The following is a 22,851-nucleotide window of genomic DNA, read 5'->3' as shown; positions in this document are numbered from 1 at the left end:
TTTGCCACTTTAATGCATTAATAGCCTGGTTTTTGGCACTTTGTTCTGTTAATATCTGGGTCATTGATACATTTGGGTGTTTGTATTAAGATTTTTTTAACTTTTGCACACCAAGTTCCACATTATTGGCACTTTTGTGTGGTAATATCCAGGTTTTTGGTGCTTTTGTCTGTTAATATCTGGGTTATTGATGCATTAATATTCAGATTATTTAAAGTTTTATGCACCAACTTCCATGTTCTTGGCACTTTTGTACATTAATATCCAGGTATTTGACACTTTTGTGCTTCAATATGAAGATTATTGATACTTCGTGTATTAATATTCAGGTCACTGAAGCTTTTTTGTGTGAATGTCGAGGTTATTGACACTACACATGAATATCTTTGCACAGCCACAATGGTTAGCAAATGTAATAACACATCAGTGATCAGAGTTCTTTGTTCTGCAGACAGAGTACTCTTATTTTGGATACTTGAAGTACATTTAGATGGTAATATTTGTGTATTTGTGTGTGTACTTTTTAAACTAAAGGCTCTGTTGATCTCTCTTTCAGAAACTGGCCTTCATGGTGTCTTTGGGCCTCGTAACACACGACCACTTGGAAGGTGGGTTGTAGTTTTAACCGCAGCAGGATCCTGAAGCTGAAGCTGCTGCTGCTGCTGCACATCTGTAGTCAACCTCTGGTGTTTTTATTCACAGAAATTCAGAGCAAAAGACAGGAGAGGAAGAGGAGAACGACGGCCAACCCGGTGTACAGCGGAGCCGTGTTCGAACCCGAGGTACGTTCAAGAGTCTAGCAACACAAAGATGTTTTATTCATAGTTACCTGATGAGCAGTCCTGATAAAACTCAGCCAAGAAGTAATATTCTGTCTTTGGTCGGATTGTCAACTTTAGAACTCGATTGTTGCAGCTTGTGGCTTTAATTTTGCTCAATTCCTGCAGATTTATCCTCACAAAACCAGCTCGTCTGCATTTTTTGTCTCAGATTAGCCCATCTTAGCATAGAAATACTAACTGAAAAATCTGTTTTTGCTACAATTCCACATTTCAATGGCATATTTTCTACAAACAGATGTCAGAAAGTCAGATGCAGGTTATGAATCAGTTTTGCATCCCCATTAATTCTTCCACCCACCGAAACTTTTAGATTGTTCCGTACCAACACACTAAAGCCATTAACAGCAGTTTAAAGTTGATTTGTAAGCCACAATAAACTGTAAAAGATAATTAGGATGAACAGCTTGCATTAGAAACATTTCTTTTTATGACAGCCAAATTGATCGGTTGGCTCCGACTCCTTCCGTCTCTGCTGCTGAAGGGAAGATTTCCGTTAATTTAGCAAAAATCTCAAATGGATTCACTTGAAGGAGAAGAACATATTGACTAGTTGGGTCACGTTGTCCTCTAAAAAGCTGTGCGAGTGCCTTAATACCAGCTGATTATTTTCAGTTGAGAGTTGATTTATGTGGAGAATATTTTGCAGTTTGCAGTATTCAAAGCCTGGAGGTTGTCTTGATTAAACTAAAAGAGGATTTTATGGTTAAAAGGAGTCGTTGCTGCTTCAGTGCATCTGAAAAATAGTCCAACCTTTCCATGGCTGTCCCAACGATTCACCAACCACATTGTATTCATTGGACGTTTGTTGCTTTTGTCACATTTTTCTTCACTATGGGTTCATTTTTCTCTGAAATATAAGGTCCTGCACCTCTATGGAAACAGAGCAACCCAGACTAGAAGGAGTGAGAACAAAAAAATGTTTAATGTACAATTAGACACAGTAAAAAAATCATACAATCATTAGGGAAATTGTGGAAGAGAAAAAAAAGCAAAGATTGAACAACAAAAATAGAAAAAAACACAAAAACATTTCCAGCATTTTTTCCAGGTTGCCTACAGAGGTGTTACCAACGCTGGAAAAAATGGAATTCCACACGTTTTTAGTACTTCTTTACATTTTTACAACCGAATCTACACACAAATTTCTACTGCTCATCCTCTGTAGAAAGATGTTTCTCCATGCTGAATGTATCTCCAACAACTTGCTCCTCTGTTCACTGTTTCTGAGCCATGATGCATTTATTTTATTCATCCAGTAGCTTTGATTTTCCTCTCAGTCTCTCTGTGGAAACACTGCCTGCAGTTCAACCTGAAAACTCTCAGAATTTTTGTCTGGTGACCGTTGGTCACAGTTGGGTCAGTCGAGGTTTCACATTTGCGCTGAGATGCACAGAATTTTTTGTTTTTTACAGAATCTGATTAGAGCAAGCTGTGTATTTTTAGTAATTTTTTAACCTTTAATGATTTTAACCTTCAATTTGGCTAATTTAACTGAAACTAAAGTCACATGTGATTCTTTCAAGGACTATCGGCAAGTTGTACTCGTGAAGTTTCTTTCTGTTTTTACAGTTTTCCGCTGATAAATTTGTGGCATTTTGTGGATTTCTTTTGAAATAAACCCTGCATTTCAAACCCACTAGCTGGTTTTGGGCTTTAGAGCAGCAGTCTCCAACCTTTTTTCCACCACAGACCGGTTTCAAGCAAGACAGTTTTCTACAAACGGTCATTACGCATATAACAAATAACAGTCGTTTTTTATTAGAAATGTGTCCTGAACAAATAAAATTATAGCTGAATGTGTATTTACTTTTTCTTCAGTTTTAGCCTTGAGCCTCTCCATCTTTTCAAAGAAACTCTCCAGAAATGTCTGTTCTTTATTAATTTTGGCAGAAATTAGATTGACGACTTCTTTTATTAACGGTAAACAAGCACAGACAGAAGTGACAGGAAGACGATACAGTAATTTTTTAAAATAAATCACCCTGTAGAGTCTGCTGGAACCCAAATAAAAAAACAAGAGAAGTGCTAAGAGAGGGCTTTACTCCGCCAAGGCTGTTGAGTCGTATCATTTCCGAAGGATGAAATCTTTAATAAAAAATGACCTTGCGCTGAGCACAGGCGTGTGTTACGCATGTGTACGTTATGTACGGATACTGAATCGTGTGACCTAAATATGTAGCGGGCGGTGGGAATTGATGGGACTCAGAAACACCCCCACAATTTAATCAATCGTTCCTTGTATCATTTCTGATGGGTAAGTCCTGATAAGTCCACAGTGGTGGATTTGTAGTAGGATCACAATCATGTGATCGTCAGCAGGCAGCTGATGTAGTGTTCACTTGTTGTCATGGTTACAGTGATGCCGTGCCACTATCTGGCAATGATACAGAAATCTTTAACAAATCAGTGGATCCAGACTATAAGCTGCATCACTGCCAAAATCTAATCACTTGATCCTTGTGTCATTTCTGACCTTCCCTGAAAATTTCATCCAAATCCATTAGTCTGTCTTTGAGTATTGTTGCTAACAGACAGAGAGACAGACGGACAAACGTACGCCGATCGTCACTTAACTCCACCCCGTTCCTTGGCAGAGTAACAAAACGTTTTTTATTCTGATGGTTAGAGACCTCTGCTTTAGAATTAAATTGTCAAGCTGCAGGGAAAGTGTTACAGATGAGTTGTGCGTCGGGTTTAAATTTAACTAACTTGTTCTTTCTCCTTTTTTTTCTTACAGAGGAAAAAGAGTGCAGTGAGTTACCTGAACAGCCCTCTGCACCAGGGGACCAGGAAGAGAGGTCCGTATGAAACACTGGTCAAAGACGGTAAAACCAGAGTAGACACCAGTAGACCCAGACAGAGACGAGTGTTTTGGTTTTACCGAGGCTCAGAACAGTCGACAGCCGTAGATTGGGTAGAATAGAGACTAATATGCTCAGCACTAATAACACGCTGTGAAATTTCCCTCCTTCTCCTGCTTTCTGTTTCCTGTCGCTTCAGTCGGGTTTAAAGCCGGATTTACGCTTGTTTGTCAGAGAACTGCTCACATCAACCACCTCGCAGTAAATACATATCAGCTCGGGCTGCTCCCGTTTCATAAAAGTGAAGACAACAGTCGGTGTGTCAAAGAAGGCTCAGTGTAATCCCCTCATTCTACGATATTATGTCCTTCAGTAAAGCTTCTTATCGGCGAACCACAAAGTTAATGAAAGGTTGTAAACATGAACGTTCGGGGTTTAGAATGAACGCAGGACACGGCTGCATAATTCATCATAAACTGGCGTTAGAAAGCAAACAGAGAGAGTTTAACTATAAAATTAGAGTACAGGACAGATGGAATATGCAGCAATTAAATCAGTCTTTATCCTGGTGTTTCTTCAGGAGAGAAACAAAAACCCTCCACATTGAGGCAGTTTTATTTTATAGATGCAGGTTGAGGCTTCAGAATTGAAATAAAATGAAGAATAATCTAAAATAGAAACCTAAATATTAACCAAGAGGATCAATATTACAAATCAAAATTGGAGAAAGTTGATTAGTTTTCAAAAATACTGCAAGATAGTGACATAGCAAGCTCTGAGCTGCCAGATAAAGTTAATTTGATGCATTTTTATTTATCTGGAGGATGTTTTGGGACATCCTAAATTCTCAAGCACAACATTCTGTGATGCAGGTTTCCTTCTTTACTGTTTGTAATCCAGCATGTTTTGAATCGTGAATTTTATCTGAATTTTAAGCACCTATAAAAGTCCTTTGACACTTTAAAACAAACTCAAACTCATTTTAGTTCAGGGCCACTTACAGCCCAATTTGATCTCAAGCGGGCTGGACCCCTAAAATCTTTATGATCAAAATGACAAAAAAAGACAAAAAACTATAAAAACAAGACAAAATGTTACAAAAAAGAGACACAAAATGATAAAAGCAAGATACAAAGTGACAAAAAATGAGAGAAAAAAAAAAGAACAAAAAGAAGACAAAATATTACTAAAACGAGACACAAAACAACAAAAGCGAAAAACTAAATGACAAAAATGAGACAAATGAAATGGAACAAAACAAAAAGAGATTAAAAAATTTTACGTAAACGTTACAAAGTGACAAAAAATGGACAAACAACAAAAACTAGACAAAAAATTACATAAATGACACAAATGAGAGAAAAATGACAGCAAGAAACAAGACGACTAAAAAATAGACAAAAAGGAAACACAAAACGACAAAAGCATGAGATAAACGACAGAAGTCAGACAAAAAAAACAACAAAAACTAGACAAAGTATTACAAAAATGAGACAAACGACTGAAACAAAACAAAAAAGAGACCAAAAATTAGACAAAAAAGTTACAAAGCAACAAAAAATGGACACAAACGAGACCAAAAATGACAAATATATGAGGAAAACGGCAAAAAATAGACCAAAAAAGACAAGCGAGACAAAAAGGAAACACAAAACGACAAAAACAAGAATAAACCAGTAGAAACAGTTAAGATGATCATTAATTATCACATTTTTATAATCTTTTCAGTTCTGAGCTGTGAAAAGGATCAGAACTTTGTATTTCAAGAGCTGAACAAGTAAATAAAATTCATTCAGGCGTGTTTTCTGCTTCCAGCCACACATATTTTGTTGTTGTTTTTTCTGGTCGCAAGTTAAATCTCACTGGTGAAAACAGCATTTTATAGATGAATCTACAAACTGACACTTAATCAGTAAATTCTCCATCAGCAGTGGTCTCTGCTGAAATATAAACCTGTGCTTGTTTGTGATCTGACCTCGATGAAGAAGCATAAATCTGGTTAAACCTTCATCTTAAAGCCTGTTTAGTTTTCTCCGGGTGTAGTTGAAGTGCATCCTGGGAATTGTAGGCAGAATTAATTTGTGTTCGTTGTCACTGACTGCTTTTCTGAGTCACACTGATGTTTAACTCGACTAACAGGAAGCTCCTTCTGTAACTTCACACCTCAAAAACACTAAAACTGACTCTCAAAAGCTTCAGTTTTTTTTCTCCTGTTTATTTCTGACTGACTTCAGAGGTTTAACATGAAGCGTTGATGTTTCCTTCACAGCCTCCCTCTGACTTGTTTTCAGCAGAAGAAGCTTAATGTTGCTGTCATGTGTAACTCACTGTGTCAGATTTTAGCACATCAGCTGTCATCCTTAACGGTTTGATTTATTGAATTTGAAAGAAGATGTCTCAGGTTGTTCATTTATCTCACTCTGAGAGAAACAGCTGCACCTAAACTTTTACTTTAGAGCTCATAAAAAGCAGAATTTATTGGTATGAATGTGGGAATGAGGTTTGGATTCATGACCTCAGTGCTTCTACAATCCTGTAGCCGCCTCCACTTTTTCATTTGTTGGAAGAATTCTGGACTTGCATGTTGGAAATTGTACTGTAGATTAGCTGTAGTACCTGATTGCACCAGCAGGTGGAGCCTCTTGCTGTTTAATACTGTAGCTACTCAAGTAGGAGGCCTGTGTTGGTAAACAGAGAGCATTGTGGGAGTGTAGCTGGTAAAAAACAACCGTGACAAAGAGTAAAGTGACGCTTAGTGAGCACCCGAGTTGTTAGCAAGCTAAAGTGTGCTACGACAGCGTCACTACAAGCTGGACGAACATTTCATATCCAGTCATTCCTCGCCATATCGCGGTTCACTTTTCATCTTCTCGCTGTATTGCAGATTTTAAAATTGTATATACAGGGGGACCTCGGTTTATGACGTCATCGACCTACGGTGTTTTGTCGTTACGTCAGAACTGGTTACATGGAACTAGTTGGTGAGTGGACGAATATGTCATCGCGTGGTGCTATAAGACGGCTTTGTTTACATTCTCTGGTTGTACGCCACCTTGGATTGTGCTACATCCACTAACTTTTTGCCCTTCATTATGGCTCCCAAGCGTAAGTCAGACTCTTCTGATGCTTCAGAGAAAAGGAAAGCCGTCTCCATGGAAGTGAAATTAGATAGAATAAAACGCTTGGACCAGGGCGAAACACCGACGAACATCAGTCAAGTTGTAAAAACAGGTCAACATATTGTAGCGACCCTCTGTGATGAATGAGTGAGACTTTATCCGGTTCTCTGCTGGTTTATTGAACCTTCATACAGGCTACTGTGGGCTGTAGCCAACGCCAGAATAACTGCAAAAACCCCATAACTTAGCTCCAGAATTAGCTGCCGTTCCCAGCTCTGTCTGCTGCTGACTCTCAGCCAATCAGAGGTGACCTAACTAAACATGGCACGTTCACTGACATCAGGTAAATCTGGAACTGAACAATAAACATTGAAACATCAACAACAATATCAGTTACAATATTCTGTTATCTTCTTGTAAAATGACTCAAGCATGAAAGTCGTTGGTATTCATGACTTTTCCTAAGCACTGATCGATATCATGATGCACGTAACGGCTTTGTTTACATTTTTGTCAGAGTTCGAACTTAATAATCGACTTATGTCAATCAGTAGGAACGGAAATCAGATGTAGGTCGAGGACCCCTGTATCTAATTTTGTACGGCGGGGTTTTGCAATATACAGGTGTTTTTATATCTTTATTATTTTAATTATGTTTACAGTAAAATAAGCATTTTCTAGCCTAAAAAAAGAAAACAATATCAAACAAATATAAACAATAATAATTAAGACACATAAAAAGAATATTAAATCGACATAAAATGCGTAACGTACGGCGCTGGGCTCTGATTGGCTCAGCGACTATAGCATCAGCCTCCTCTGTCTCCTGTGTATAGCAGCGTTCAGCATCGCACCTTGTCCATTTCACATCGACGTCTGATCGCTGCACAGTGTTGCTCTGTAGTGTCGTGTTTTTGTGAATATTTCGTAAAAAACTTAATTATTCAAGCCGTAAGATGTCGATCAAATGTTCTGCACCTTCTAAGGCTTCTGTCACCGAACCCAAGCGCCAGAGGAAGATGTTTACCATCGCAGAAAAGGTGGAACTCCTAAATATGTATAAATAATAAAATAAATATAAGGTGGATACTTCGTAGAGGGTTCTGAAGCCTTAACCCCCGCGATAGGCGAGGAACCACTGTAGTGTGATAATTCCTAATAGTGCGGAAGCTGTAGTGTGGATGTGGGTAAAGTTTGTACGTTGGCATATGTGGTAGTGGGCTTCAAGTTAGTTTTATGTTATCAAATAAGGTTAAGGAAATAATTACAAATTTGCAGCACTAATTGGGACTTCGTGATGTTTTTTGGGTATTCTACAGGGTGTCCCTAAAGTCTGGACACATAAGAAATCTCATGAAATATAATTTTTTTGCCTCCACAGATTAAATATGGCTTTGTCGAAAGATTAAATTCATCGGCTGTCTTTCCATATTTACATCCTTCATGTCCACTGAGAAGCACCAGTTCAACTCTTTCTTCTTTCAACATCATATTTAATCTGTGGAGGCAAAAAAATTATAGTTAATGAGATGTCCAGATTTTAGGGACACCCTGTATGTAGTATTATAGTATGGATACTCACCATGACGATTGAGAATGGTTTAAAGAAACATAAACTAGAATGATTGTGAGGTGCAGTCAGATCATTCTCTACTGTAAAATGAGTTTAAAAAGTGAGACAAAAAGCAGGAAAACATCAGTAACAAGCAGCGATCAGCAGCATTTGTCTCTCAGCTCGACATCTAGTTATAAACTGCAGCTCCAACTTAAAAGACACGAGGTCATGACGCCTGTCCAGGAGACTGAGGTGTGCTAACGTCTGACACGAGTCCATCCAGCAGGTTTGTTCTGGTGCTCAGCTTCAGCTTGCAGTCTCCTGCACTAACACTGCTGTCTGTGCTTCTGACTCCTCCTCTTCCTCCTCTTCCTCCCTCACCGCTCCCCTGACTCATGCTAGCCAACGAAGACTCCCTTTCCAAGGTATGTCATACAGACTGTTTGTTTTTGTTTTTCCCCCCTCTCCATCTTTCTTTTTTTTCTTTGTTTTCCGTCTTTGTCGTCTGTCTCATTTCACCCAGGTCGCCCACCCAAATACAGCAGCGTCCCGGAGCTGGGCAGCCTCACCCCGACCTCCCCCTCCAGCCCCGTCCATCCCCTCCCCCTGCCCAGCCCCAGCTCTGGGGATGTAAGTAACGATGGGGGAGACGGACAGTTCAGAGGGTTGGACACCCCGTCACACACAGTCCTATTGGCCCAGTAGCTCTGTCAGTCATTTACACCCCAACACGTCCATTTGGTTTGTTGTGTCCATGTGATAACCATCAGCCATCAGTCGGTTTTACTTTGATTCAGCCTTACAAAGTGAACAGTGTCCTGTAGCCCATTAATAACTAGAATACACGCTAACTCCCAGATGTCCAGTAACCTTTCTGTGGGCTCAGTGATTAACACACCATGTCCATTAGACATCCAAACAAGGCCAGCTGTAAATTAACAGATCATGGTGCCTCCGCCCACCTCGCCTCTCCTCAGATGGTTGGTGGGGCTCTGCTGGGCAGGGAAACTGATTGGTCCAATTCTTCCTCACAGGGAGACATCCATGAGGATTTCTGCACTGTGTGCAGACGCAGTGGCCAGTTGCTCATGTGCGACACGTGTTCTCGTGTTTATCACCTGGACTGCCTGGATCCACCCCTGAAAACCATTCCTAAAGGCATGTGGATCTGTCCAAAATGTCAAGATCAGGTAACCGCAGCAGCCGAGACTGATCCTGAGTCAGGGGGAAGGGGGTACCTCAGTCCAGAGAGGAGCCTCTCAGGGCCTGTAGCTGTACTGTAGGACTGTTCAAGCCTTTGTAAGCATACACACGATGCAGTATTGTTTTTTTGTGCTTCTGTTTCACTCATTGTGTCAGTAAAGATTGGCATCTCACATCCATCCACTCCATTGCTTGTCCCTTTTCAGCCCCACCATAGGGTGGCGGCTCAATTTGTCCTCCTCAAGTCTTTCTTTTCCCTGAGTCTCAGCCTCTGTGACAACTCCGAGCTTCTCTCTTCAGATCCTGAAAAAAGAAGAAGCCATTCCGTGGCCCGGCACCCTGGCTATCGTTCATTCCTACATCGCTTACAAAGAAGGTGGCGACACATTGGTTTTTTTAAATGGCACGTCTGGCGGGACAAACGAGGACGCACTGACTCTTTGATGGTTCTGTCTTTCAGCTAAAGAAGAGGAGAAGCAGAAGCTGATGAAGTGGAGTTCTGAACTGAAACTGGAGCGAGAGCAGCTGGAACAGAGAGTCAAACAGCTCAGCAACTCCATAACGGTGAGGAACTCTCTGAAACAGCTCAGCAATACGGCGAATACAAGAAAAACAAGAAAAGCACTCAGAGGGTGCAGTACTCTGCCAAGGTTGTTTGGTCGTATCATTTCTGACGGCTGAAATCTTGAAAAAAAAAAGACTGAAATCACAACAACATAGAATGTGGCCACTTAATATAGATGTATCCACAAACAAAATGACCTTGGGCTGAGCACAGGTGTGTGTTCTGCATGTGTATGTTATGTACGAATACCGAGTCACGTGACCTAAATATGTAGCGGGTGGCAGGAATTGATGGGACTCAGAAACACCCCCACAATTTAATCAATTGTTCCTTGTATCGTTTCTGACGGATAAGTCCTGATAAGTCCACAGTGGTGGATCTGCAGTAGGATCACAATCACGTGATCATCAGCAGGCAGCTGACGTGTTCACTTGTTGTCATGGTTACAGTGGCACTGTGCTGCTATCTTGCAATGATACAGAAATCTTTAACAAATCCATGGATCCAGAATATAAGCTGCATCACTGTCAAAATGTAATCAGTTGGTCCTTGTGTCATTTCTGACCTTCCCTGAAAATTTCATTTGTATCCGATAATTCATTTTTGAGTAACGTTGCCGACAGACAGACAGACAAACATACACCGATCATCACATAACTCTGCCATGTTCCTTGGCGGAGTAATAAATAAACCAAGTGGCAGCATCACAAGTAGGGATACCACTAGTGACTATTTTTCTTTCAACTAATCTGTCAACTTTTTTACTGATGAAACAAATATTTTTTCTCCCAAAAAAGAAGCTGAATGACCCGTTCCTTTAAGTTCAGCTGATTTTAACAGACTGTATGTCGTTACATAATGCTGCACAGTATGATGTATAAACAAAATTTTACATATTAAATTGAAAAACTGTAGAATTAAACTGATAAAAATAGAATAGAATAGAATTCCTTTATTGTCACTGTACCAGTACAACGAAATTAAAAATAGCTAAAAGAGGGTTTATTATTTAAGTCTATACTGCAACTCCAAAAGCAATCCAAGTTTCTGTTAAACCCCTTAAGAAAGTAAAGTTCAATCTCTGGATATTTTAAAGCTAAAGCAACTTTTTTTTTCTTTTTTTTTTTTTTAAAAAGCTTTTTTTTACTTGTAGTTTAAAATTTGAAAATATCACTGACTTCACATCAGTCATCTTTAACTTCAGTATTGTGGTTAAAAAAAATCAGGACTTCAGCAGTGCAGCAGCAGTTTGGTTTATGTGGCTTCTTCATTTGCATTTTGTTTTTCTGCTGCTGCTTAAAACTTGTGCATAGTTTTTGAACAATTCCACAAACTGTTAAAGCTTGCTGAGCCTCAAATGGTTTCTGATGTTAGAGCAGAACTCTGGGTTTGAGTATTTTTTTCTCAGTATGAATGCCAGAGGAAGATGATTTCCACTTCTGTCTGCATCAGTTAAATTCAAGACCACATTTCTTCTTGTTATTCTCTTACTCTTTTTTAAATTGCAGTTTGTACAACAGCGAGTTCAAATAAAAAGCAGCACTCTAACTCCAATTATAAGTGCACACCAGTGTGTTTCTACATTGTTAATTTGAAGAATATCATTAAAATCCTCAAACTAATAGTCCAGACCTCTGATTCCCAGGTGTTAACATTAGCTTCACTGCAGTTCACAATGTTTGTGCTTCCGCTAAATCCACAAAAAATGTAAATTCAGCTCACTTCTCTTTGATTTAATCACTTCAAACTTTTGAAAGTTAAGGATATATATAAAAGCAAATTAACCTCCAGATTCAGTAGAATAATAACTCAAATGTTTCCACCTCAGAAGAACAAGTGTTTCATCACCTGGTAGAGGTGAAGCTCTAGATGGAATAAAGATTTGTCCAAAATCTCAAAGTACATAATTCATGTGGTGTCAAATCTGACCCTGTTTTTCTTGTTTCATTAGAAATGCATGGAGACCAAAAACACCATCCTGGCTCGGCAGAAGGAGATGCAGATTTCCTTGGACAAAGTCAAACACCTGATTCGCCTAATCCAAGCCTTCAACTTCAACCAAGCCCTGGCAGAGACGGAGGGTAAAGACGTAAGAGTGCAGGACAGTGCTGAGGCTGCAGGCGCCTCTGAAACTGCACCAGAAACCAACTCTGTGGAGAAAGTGAAACCAAGCAGCTCCCCAACAAGCGGCGGCATCGATGGAGGCGACAAACAGGAAGAGAAAGGAGCCACAGGAAGCAACCAGACGCCCGAAGCCGACGGCCAGCCCGACAAAACAGTCCTAACAGCGGATAACAGCCCCGGTGGAGGGGCGGGGGGTAAGGCGGGGCCTGGGGCAGGGGGAGGGGGTAACACAGGGACCGGTCTCCAGCTGGAGGTCGTGGCCAAGCCTGAGACTGAGGCAGCTCCGGTGGCCGACGTTCCCGCCTCTTCAGCTGTCGCGTCTGTCGCCACCACCAACGGCACGACCGAGCCGACCTGCCCCGACCACAGCCCCACAGCAGGCTGCACCGCCAACGCAACCACCAACTCTGAGAACAAGATGGCTGCCGTCAACCCTCCAGAGACAGCGGTGGAGAAGAAACAGGAGGAGGTCACTGACAGTGACGGCAGCAACACCAACAACAGCAAAACCTCAGAACCCTCCCAGCATTCTTTGCCAGCTCTGGTCAGCAGTTTGGACAATAAAAAATAATGCTACGTCTCTGGAGTCGCGGGAATTCAAACATATATATTAAAAAAAAAAAAAGACTTTGCTTGCACCGTATGGTGCCCTGAAGTTGCCAATCTGTATAAATGTTGTTTGTTTGCATTGTATTGTCAGACTGTGTCAATGGTAGATATACAGCCCAAGTCACATGACTCTGGGAAGACGTAGGCTGTTCCACCCACAAAGCTGGGCTACAGGAAGGCGTACGCACCAGTGTCATCATGCCAATTAGTGATAGACGTCATGGTGGGAATGCTCAAAGGGAGATTTAATTCATCATCACACCAGTGTGTGCCTGTTATAGTGGCCCCTGCGTTCTCTGGTGGGGTGGGGAGACGGTTCACATGGGTACAAAGATAACCGAGAACGTGGAACCAAACATCTGTCAGGGGTTACTGGTCTAAGAAGCAGTGTTGTGATAGTATGAAAAGAGAACCTGTTCATCCCCTCGTCCCAACGAGCTTAATGTGAACAACCTCCTGCAGTCCGATGATCTCCTCTACGTTTGAACTGTCCTGAACCTTAACCATCAGTCCCAACCTGTCCCAGTTAACCCCTAACCCTAAACCAGTCATCATCCCTGTCAATCCACGACTAAACCATCCTTCCCTGTTGAACTTGAACTTTGCTTCTAGAGACTGACGACAAACAAACCTTACCGAAAGGGTTCAGTATGCTTCAAACAAAGTGTCAACTGAGTAGAGATACCCAAAGGCAGCACAAAAACTTGCAACTAATGCCATTAAGGCTGGAAATGTAGATAATATTTTCAGTTTTCCTTGAACAGTCATATCAAAAGTGTAACAAGAATGAAAAATATCATAGACGTAACTGTCAAAAATTATGCAGATACTTTGATCCTTTGAACTTTCTGAATTTCAAGGTTGGAAAGCTTTGGGTGGAGAGGGATGCGAGACGTTGTTTGATGACCTTTTATTAACCAACAGCAGTAACTGCAACCCAGTACAAGTTTTTCCCAGTTTAAGAATTATCTACAACCGATGGGCCCATCCAGAAGACTTAAATTCTACCAGTTGCATGATTGTTGGATGTTGAGGTGGTGTTGGAATAAGGGCTTACAGATATCCCAACAGGCACTTAAACTGACATCCTTATCTTACTGATCTTGAACCAGTCAGGTAACATGATCAGAAGCAGTAAACTTCCCATCCTTCCATTAGCTTTACCCACGCTATCCTGCAGAGGGTTGTGGGGGATAACTAAATTAGAATGTGCAATTCAGTGAAAGGTTGCAGATTGTATGCAGTTGCTGCAGCTTGTACATTTCAGAATCTGGTGTGAAAACTGCAGAACCTCCCCCTTGTCCTTAAAAACTGTAATTCCTCCCAGTCAGCCACTGATTTTAATTATTAGCATTCTTATTAAACCCGACAGCCCAACCAACCTCCCTACTCAGCAACCAGCAGTTCACCTTTACCTTGCCTCCCCTTGGAAAAAAAAGTGCCAGTCAAACTAAAATCTTGCCTCAAAACCACCTCTATATACCTCTCAACTGCTGCGTAAAGACTTTTAAAAAAGTGTTATTGAAGCTTACTTAAACATTTAAACTGAGGTATGCAAGCAAGACAAGAACTTCTACTATAACTGAGAAGACTTTTGGATGTTTCAGGTCAACTTCTTTGTCATTTACAACTTTGTACAGGTCGTTTGAAGCATACTGATGCCTTTAAACAGACTTTCCAAACATAACCTACAACTTAAACCATGACTAAACAAAAATGGCTTTCATGACATGACCGAAACATAAACTTAGCTGTAACCCAGGTAACTGAAGAATCTTTCCTCTCCTCATCCTCTAATAACCTAACATTACCCATTGAAAGTATTGGACACATATTAGTGAAGCATACTGATACCTTTAAACTGAGGTACCTAAGTTCCCCATCGACCAATGACGTTAGCCCTAGCTTACTTTGAAAGACCTGTGAACAAGTCATGTCCATTTCCTTGAACCCAGAAGGCTTCAGTGTGCTTCCGGTCAACTGATAAGTGCAAATTCTAATCTGAAGTGCCGTGTACAACTTTGTGATGGTCATTTGAAGCACACTGATGCCTTTAATCAAACTTTGCCAGCGTTACAATCAATATAAACCATTGACACAACAAAGCAAACATGACTTCCAGACATGACTTAAACCTGAATTTAGCTCTAAGCTAATTGAAGAATCTTACCCACAGAAAGTTTTGGACATGTATTATTAAAGCATACTGATACCTTCAAACTGAGGTACCTGACTTCCCATCAACCAATGATGTAAGTCTGACCTTATCTTTACAGGCCAGCAAACGATTTCTGACTTTTCCTGAACCCAGAAGGCTTCAGTGTGCTTCAGGTCGACTGCTTTTTTCTAAGTCTTGTCTGAAGTGTTGTCTACAACTTCGTAAAGGTCATCTGAAGCACACTGATGCCTTTAAAAAGACTTAACCAAACCAAGTGTTTGATGTGTTATTGAAACATACCAATACCTTTAAACAGGTATCCAACTTCCCCATCAGCAAAGGCCTGCGAACAATTTGGGACCATTTCCTTGAACCCCAAAGGCTTTAGTGTGCTTCAGGTTGACTGCTTTGAGCAAAGTCTCGTCTGAAGTATCGTTTACAACTTCGTAAAGGACATTTGAAAGCACACTGATGTCTTCAAACAGACTTACCAAACTTAACGACAAAAATCCATGACTTCCCCTTTAGCCCTAAGAATCCTTGGTCTCCCAGTCACCCAATGATAAACCCACCAACCAAGAGTCCCAGTTACCCTGCCCTCTCCCCATCTCTCCCCCACTTGCATCCCTGAGCTCAGGCAGAAACGCAGCTGAGCGTCGTACAGAGGACGAGGTCGAACAGGCGCCGTAGCCTAACAGATGTTTTCAGTGGTGTCGGTCAAGTGTAGTGATTGAGTTTTCATTCGTGTGTCAAGTGTGTCAACTGTGAGCACTAAATGTGAAATTGCAATATTGCAATGTCAACACACAAACTATATCTGGGCTGTGTTTCTTTTTTATAGGAAAAGATATTCAGGTCTTCCTAGTCTTCAGAATAAGTGCTTTCTGTTCCTGAACCTGCTGGACTGGCATTATCAACACAAAAAGGAGTCCTCTTTTTGAAGTGGTGATCTTCGCATTCTGTGCATTTCTGTTGAATCCTGAACTGCCAAAATGATGTTGTATCCAAATTCAGCAGGGACGAGTCCACTTACTGTTTTGAAAGATCAAATCATTTGGCGTTGTAAGATATAGATGCTACCATTTCAGAAATTGGAAGTCCCCAGATTGAGACAGGAAAGCTTATTAAACAATAACATTAAAGGAACTTTTTGTCCTTGAAATGGAGGATTTGTCGTACGAGCCTGCTCCTGCAGACGGATCTCAAAGGACGATACCACAAATCCTGAGATTAAAGCACAAGCTTGCTGCATTACAAAGAAGTGCTGAAGAGCTTTTTGTACGTTAATATGGAATTAAACAGAGTATGCATCTCTTTGTTGTGATGTGACTTATCCCCACATTGCCAATATTTTTCTAGGAGGAAATACAAACCTCTGTCTGACATTAAGGCTCAAGTCTAGTTCATGTTTTCAGGAGGAGTGCCCGGGCTTCTGCCATCTCAGAAACCCCTTCATCCCCTCACAGTTAGACATCTCTTTTCTTTCTGGAGCATGTCTGGGCTGAAATGTGACGCTGTTGTCCGTCGGCTTGGTGGCTGTCAGTTCGGGTCTGTCTTTGAATGGTGAACTGATCATGACTTCTGGCTTCTTGTTGGGTATGGGGTGGTTACAAACTCTAGTCTGTTCATTAACGGTGCCTCTGGTTGTGCTGGACTTTATTTTGTTTCTTTTTTTGCTATATTGGAGGGTTGTTGCTTATATTTTAGCCGTCCAACAATGTATTTCACCCCTGATGTGTTGAAATCTTCAAACCTGTTTTTAATCTATGTTGTTTTATTGGTATGGGTTTTACGGCCATGCTAGCTGCACCTGTTCACTGTCTTATGCATCTTTCCAATTAATTTCTGTTACAGACATTCATGTTCTCCAGTAGATGAACCTGACTGATGTTGGTGATCCTCACACCAACGTTTCAATGTGTCCAACAATTTGGTTTATGACCAAACATCTGCAGAAAAGACATTCCCATTATGTGGACCACTACTTAGCTAATGCTAGCATGCTAACATGCTAAGCAAACATGGTAAATATTACTGCTGCAGAGTCAAAGTAAAACTAAGCAACTTGCACAGGCTTTTTGCATAAGCTACAATCAGTACTAGCAAATATAATGGCAGAACTGCCAGCTGACGAAATCTGTCACGTGAAATTATTCTGCACGTGTTAGCATGCTGACATTTTTGCTCAAAGCACGACTGTGTGTAAGGCCAGTATTATACTTTCTTTAAGTTTGTGAGGGTCCATGAGATGTACATTTTAGCAACTCTTGAAGTCCACGAGAATCTGCACAGACCTCCTTATGAATGTTCACGTGCTGCCCAAAATTTGTGTTCATAGGGTGACGACGCATCAAGGTCAGTAGTGTCAACTTGTTGTCCACGGTATCTGCTCATGTCCATATATACTTCCCCACGGGAGTGTAGTGAAGGCTTAAAACTGCGTTCAGTTCGTGTCGGAGGACATAAATTTCCAAGTTGAGCATTCCAAATTCTAGCTTGAAGCATTCCCGACTCCAGGTATCTGGAACAGCAACACAACTGAACCAAATAAACATTTAGTCAGATCGCTACAGGCACAGCCAACCACAAACGTTACAAAATGTTTTATCTTGTGTCATTTACTGATATAACCTCAGTAAAGTTTGGCTTTTGTGGACGCTTGTTCTGCAGACAATGCTGCAACCTCAAGGCTGTAGACTGTATTTAAACAATGGATGTAGCCATGGTGACAAGTGGATTAACATTTGGCCATCGACGTTTTAGCCTTTTAAAACTGGACGTACCAAGCAAGAGGTGGATCTGACTTGAGAACTTGGTGACATGCCCGTGCAGGAGCAAGCTGTCAATCACAAGGTAGCCCCACCCTAAAGCGTAACCTGCTTTATTGGCAATAGGACTATAATTCACAAATTAAATATCTTGCTACATTGAAGCACACTGAAAACTTGCAGTTGAAACCATGAAGTCATTAGGAAAATGTTTACTGAGGTAGCAGATCAAGTGAGAAGTAGACTAATTTTTTTTATAGAATGAAGCTTCTTTTGCAACCAGAGGACTCGCTGCCTGCTAACGAACTTGTCTTTGAATATCTGCAAAGTTTAACTAGATACAGCAATGAAAGAGGAGGCTAACAACGGATATCGTTTAGTTAGAACATCACACATACAGATGACCACTGATGTTACCGATTCCAGATGCTTCTTTTACTGATACAACCTCAATAATGTTCACTTTTGTGGACGCTGTCATACAAGGTGCATAAAACTGATCCGACTTCCTCACATGGAGTTTCAACTTGAGGATCGCCTACTTGAGTAGGAAGTTGCAGGAGCTGCTAGCATGGCCGCAGAGGGTTGTAGACCCTCAGTTCCTCCTTGCATCAGGATGCTATGCTGGTGGACATGGGTGAACATGTTGTTGGGCGGCTACGAACTTTTTTTTTCTTTCATATCACATGGACTCTGAATCAGCATATCTGACACCTGGTTCTCTGACATCAACTGTACAAACTGCCTTCATTCAGAAGATCCCAGAAAGTGTTTGGCCACAGTGATTGATGATGTGATTAGTCTGTGATGAAGAGTTTAGCCGGAAGGAAAACGAGAGCCAGAGATGCAAGTCTAACAGAAAATGGCAACTAATGTGTCCTGAGTTTCTTATGAGTATCATTATTGTGTGTTTTGTTATTTCTTGGCGTACTCGGGTGGATGTTCTTCTTCTTCTTCTTGTTCCTTCTTCTTTCAACATGTCAGACTGTGTTCACTCGTGGATAGAGCAGAGTAGTCATCCAGTCTCTTCACTCAACAACTTTCAAAGAGCCCAAACTTGTTCCAGACAAACTGGACCTTTCCCTTCTGTACAGTAGGTACCTCGAGTGCCTTTCTTCAAACAGCAGATAATATTTGTCTCTTGACTTGCACTGTGACTTGTAGAACCTTACTAACCCTCCGGATAATCCTACCACCCAACCAGACCCGACCCAGCCCGTCCCCCAGGAGCTCCCCTCCAGACTCCGGAGCACAAACCCGGTCCCTTCACCTCAGGCTGCCAGTAGTCAATGCAAGTTGAAACTACATTTCATATTATGCCGTTTTAAAAATCGACCAGATAGTGTTTTGTTGTTGTTTAAAATAGGAGTTGCCTTAAATGTGTTTTAATTTCCTTTTTACATTCGGGGGGTTAAAAAAAAAGATGAAAATAAAGACGCTGATGGAGGTCGGAGGCAGTTTGGCGAGAAGCTGTTGATGATGATGAGATCTCGCTCGGGGTTGTTTTTGTGATGCACTTTTGGTTTGACCAGTATTATTATTATTATCAGAAATCGGGATCCGTCATGCATTTTCTAGCTGGACTCGGGAGCTCGTTTGTTCTGTTTCGAAAAGTCCGCCGTCCCCTCTGTGCTGTGGTTCTTCTTCTTGTGTTTTGGGAGGAGGGGTGAGTTTGCTAAATCAGGTCATGTGAGCCGGAGCCTGTGTGGAATGAACAAACCTAAAACCCAATTAGCAACATCTGTCCACTCGGCGTGGTGGAGCGCATGCCTTCTTATGCAAATTTTTATACAAGACTTGTCAAACCTTTTTTAATATGCATTTTGCTTTTGTTGATTTTTTTTAAGTTTTTATGTGAAACTCAAGTCACCTTTCTTTCTTACTTCTTTTCTTTTCTTTCCTTCTCTCTTTCGTTGAACATTCTGGCGTCCGGATGCCAAACGTGTGCAGTTTTGTTATCGCGGTCGCAATTAACCTTTGCGAGGAGACGTTTCTTTCTGGTGTCGCGTTTTGTGGACGGAGCTGCGAAGGTTTAAGCTGTGGATGTATAAAGGAGAGCTAGATTTAACAAAATCTTAGAAGTCTTAGAGCTTCTAGTGTTTCTATCCGGCTTATTGGCATCACCATTGGTAGAACCACTGCAGGAACATACAAGTCGGATTTAGGACAGTCCGAACCTTTTATATGTGTTCCGGCTGTAAGAACCGACCCTTTAGCGCCTCTTTCATGGCAGAAAAACTACCTACTCTAGGTTAGGTACTCACTGAGAAACTTCTATGTGAGTTTCAAGCTGGTTGGTTAAATTTGGAGAGAACATCAAGCCCCATTTTTTAGCTGATGTCCTCGTCTGGTATCAATCAACATCGGCGTAAACTAACAACAAATCTCTATGTCCTACATGATTATAGAACTCGAGTTTTGTTGTTGTTTTGGTGCACGCAGAAACAGAAAGTCTAAAAGGGACAATTAAGGGTCCATTCCTGCACTGGAAAGTTGCCATTTGTGATGTTGAAACATTTGAAAAGCTTCACCATTAAAAGCTCTGGGGAAGTTGAAGACCTAAAGTTATTCTCAGCCATTCCAAATCTTGACTTACAGTTGAGTTTCTTCTGGCTGGAAATGACATAAAAATAAGACAAAAGACAGTACGACATCGTGTTACTGATGAATTTTAACTGTTGCTATGTTCTTGCTTTTACTAGATGTTCTTTAAATTCCTGCCACATCAGTCAAGCAGTTTTTATAATTGCTGATGTGAGATTCATCAGCATGGTCTTGGTGGTGATTCTTCTTGGCCTCTACTAAGACGTCGATGTTATTCGCCCATCAAATGGCCTGTTATCATTGCACATCATTCAGTCTAGTGGGACGAAAATGTGATCTTATCCATTTATTGATTGGATTCATTGATCCTGTCTGTAACTTTTTATGTCATTTCCAGCCAAGATTCAGTAGAAATCACTGTTTTTCACGGCTGTAATAGAGTTAAATCCAGCAATAATCAGCTCTCTGGTTCCATCCATGGCTGCAGCTCCTCGGTTTAGGTCTTAATTTGAACTGGGCTAATGCACCATGCTGAATGTTGGGACCCGGCAGAGCTGCGTTGGAGGGTCGGGGGGCTCGATCAAGTCTTAAAAACTGTTCCTCGCTTTCTGTTACCGAGCTCTAAAAGTGAATTTATCCAAAGAACACTGCACATGTTTGTTTGGACACCTTGTCGCTGCATATCATCACCTCGTTGGTTTCCCCGCGTCAGCATCGTGTGCATTCACCAAGCTGGAAGACGTCCCGTTTAAAAAAAAAAAAAAAAAGACAAAACTAAACTCTGGTTCCCGTGAAGCAACAGTGGTTCGCTCCGACTCGAGTCTCTTTTCATTTTCTCTCTCCGTTTTAAAACGATCAAGTCATGATTGTGGCCTTCTAGTATTCTGTCGGTACATGACGTCATTAATCGGTTGTTTCCCGCTCAGCCTCCATCCTTCCTTCCTTCCATCCATCCATCCTGTCCGGACCCAACTGTACACCTGCAGCTTCTTACCTCATCCACAGCTGATTCCATTTGGGGGGTGTGTTGAGTGCAAAAAAGAAAAAAAAGAAAAAATGCGTTTTAAAAAAAAACAAAATAAAGAAGTCTTTTTTAATCTTCCATTTGGTGAGATGCATTGTAGCGATATGAATAAAGAAAAAGTTCACCTGGTGTGCTGAATAATGTGTAAATTGGTAATTACACAATCTGAATATTTGTATAATTGTTTGTATTTTTTCATAATGATTTTGGAAAGGAATGTGTTTATTTTTTTGACTTCTGTTCCAGATGTGTCTTCTGTTGGCCTGACATTGTGACTGGTCTGGTGGGATTCTTACCTCTGTATTGAGCCTCTTCTGTGATGAATTCTTTGTATGCAGTGTTTAGGAAATACTGTAGGGAACATGGGGAGGAGTTGATATTAGGAGCATTTGATCAATTTGTATTTATTTATTTTATCATTTTGTTAATAAATTGTGAAAAGCAGAGTGTCTCGTGGCTTTGTTTTTATTCACAGCCTCAGTTTTGTATTTATGATCCATAAGCTGCCATTTTAATTCACATTATTGTTTAGAAAACATTTTTTTTAAATGCAAATACTAATAAAATTCACTAATATATTTTACAAATAAAATAAATATTTATTATATATATATTAATATAAATATTTTTATAAAATAAAAAAAAATAAAAATTGTTATACTAAGAATGAAAATTAAGAATGGAAAAAATAAAATAAAGGCAGTTGCATTTGTGGTGAGAATGATAAATTTGCAAAGAAAATTAAAGTATAAAATGCAAAAAAAACAAACAGTTTGATGAAAATTTAAATGTATAGTAAAATAAAAATAATGGCAGTTACATTTGTGATGGAAGTTAAAATAGAGATGGAATAAATAAAATGAGCTAAATTTAGAACAAAAATTTAAATACTAAATTTAAAAGAAGAAAATAAAACAAGTTACATTGTCATTAAAATTAGATTCTAAAATGGACAAAATAAAATGAAACGTTGCATTTGTGATGAGAATTATGAAATAAAAAAGGAAATTTCTAAAGAAAATTAAAATATAAATGGAAAAAAGGCAATTAATGTGGAATGAAAATTAAAATTAAAAAATGAAATAAATAACAATAATGCCAGTTACATTTGTGGTGAATGTTAGAATAGAGATGGAATAAAAATAAAATTAGGTAAATTCATAATCAAAATCTAAATATGAAATGGAAAAAAAGAAAATAAAACAAGTTAAATTTTTAATTGAAATAAAAATAAAATTAAAAAAAAACACGTGTGGAAAATAAGAAAGTAGAATAAATAAAATGACATTTTTAGAGAAAATTTTAATGTGAAATGTAAAAAAAATTCTATATACTAGTGATGAATATTGAAGTTGAAGATGAGAAATTAAAACAAATTACGGAAAAAATAGACAATGGAAAAAAAATAACAAAGAATCTACGTTTAGATTTAAAAATGCTGTTTGTAGAATAAAACAATAAATAAAACAATTACTAAACTTTGTGTACTATACAGTATTTATTTGTTACCCATAAAGCAACTAGAAGACTTTTATATTA

The 22,851-nt window shown here is 39.9% G+C and overlaps 1 protein-coding gene across 11 annotated transcripts in view; it reads left to right on the top strand.

Annotated features, from left to right (window-relative positions):
* The window catches only part of phf21ab (PHD finger protein 21Ab), a 62,477-nt gene extending 40,721 nt beyond the window's left edge, over window positions 1–21,756 (top strand). For 8 of the 11 annotated variants that reach the window (XM_055006661.1, XM_055006652.1, XM_055006663.1 and 5 more), the window contains 8 exons: window positions 557–608; window positions 703–782; window positions 3,580–3,640; window positions 8,841–8,947; window positions 9,352–9,507; window positions 9,821–9,896; window positions 9,981–10,084; window positions 12,037–21,756. In XM_055006661.1, the coding sequence (XP_054862636.1) occupies window positions 557–608; window positions 703–782; window positions 3,580–3,640; window positions 8,841–8,947; window positions 9,352–9,507; window positions 9,821–9,896; window positions 9,981–10,084; window positions 12,037–12,780 (1,380 nt within the window). In that variant the 3' untranslated portion in view covers window positions 12,781–21,756. Of the gene's footprint in view, window positions 1–556; window positions 609–702; window positions 783–3,579; window positions 3,641–8,719; window positions 8,743–8,840; window positions 8,948–9,351; window positions 9,508–9,820; window positions 9,897–9,980; window positions 10,085–12,036 lie in introns of all 11 variants that reach the window. The other 3 variants (XM_055006677.1, XM_055006679.1, XM_055006667.1) reach the window with 2 other exon arrangements.
* The last annotated feature ends 1,095 nt before the right edge of the window (window positions 21,757–22,851 follow it).

This window comes from Amphiprion ocellaris, chromosome 3 (assembly GCF_022539595.1).
Source record: "Amphiprion ocellaris isolate individual 3 ecotype Okinawa chromosome 3, ASM2253959v1, whole genome shotgun sequence".
Taxonomy (NCBI): Eukaryota; Metazoa; Chordata; class Actinopteri; family Pomacentridae; genus Amphiprion; species Amphiprion ocellaris.
Note: the sequence above shows the minus strand (reverse complement) of the source record. Positions and strands in the feature narration are given on the sequence as shown.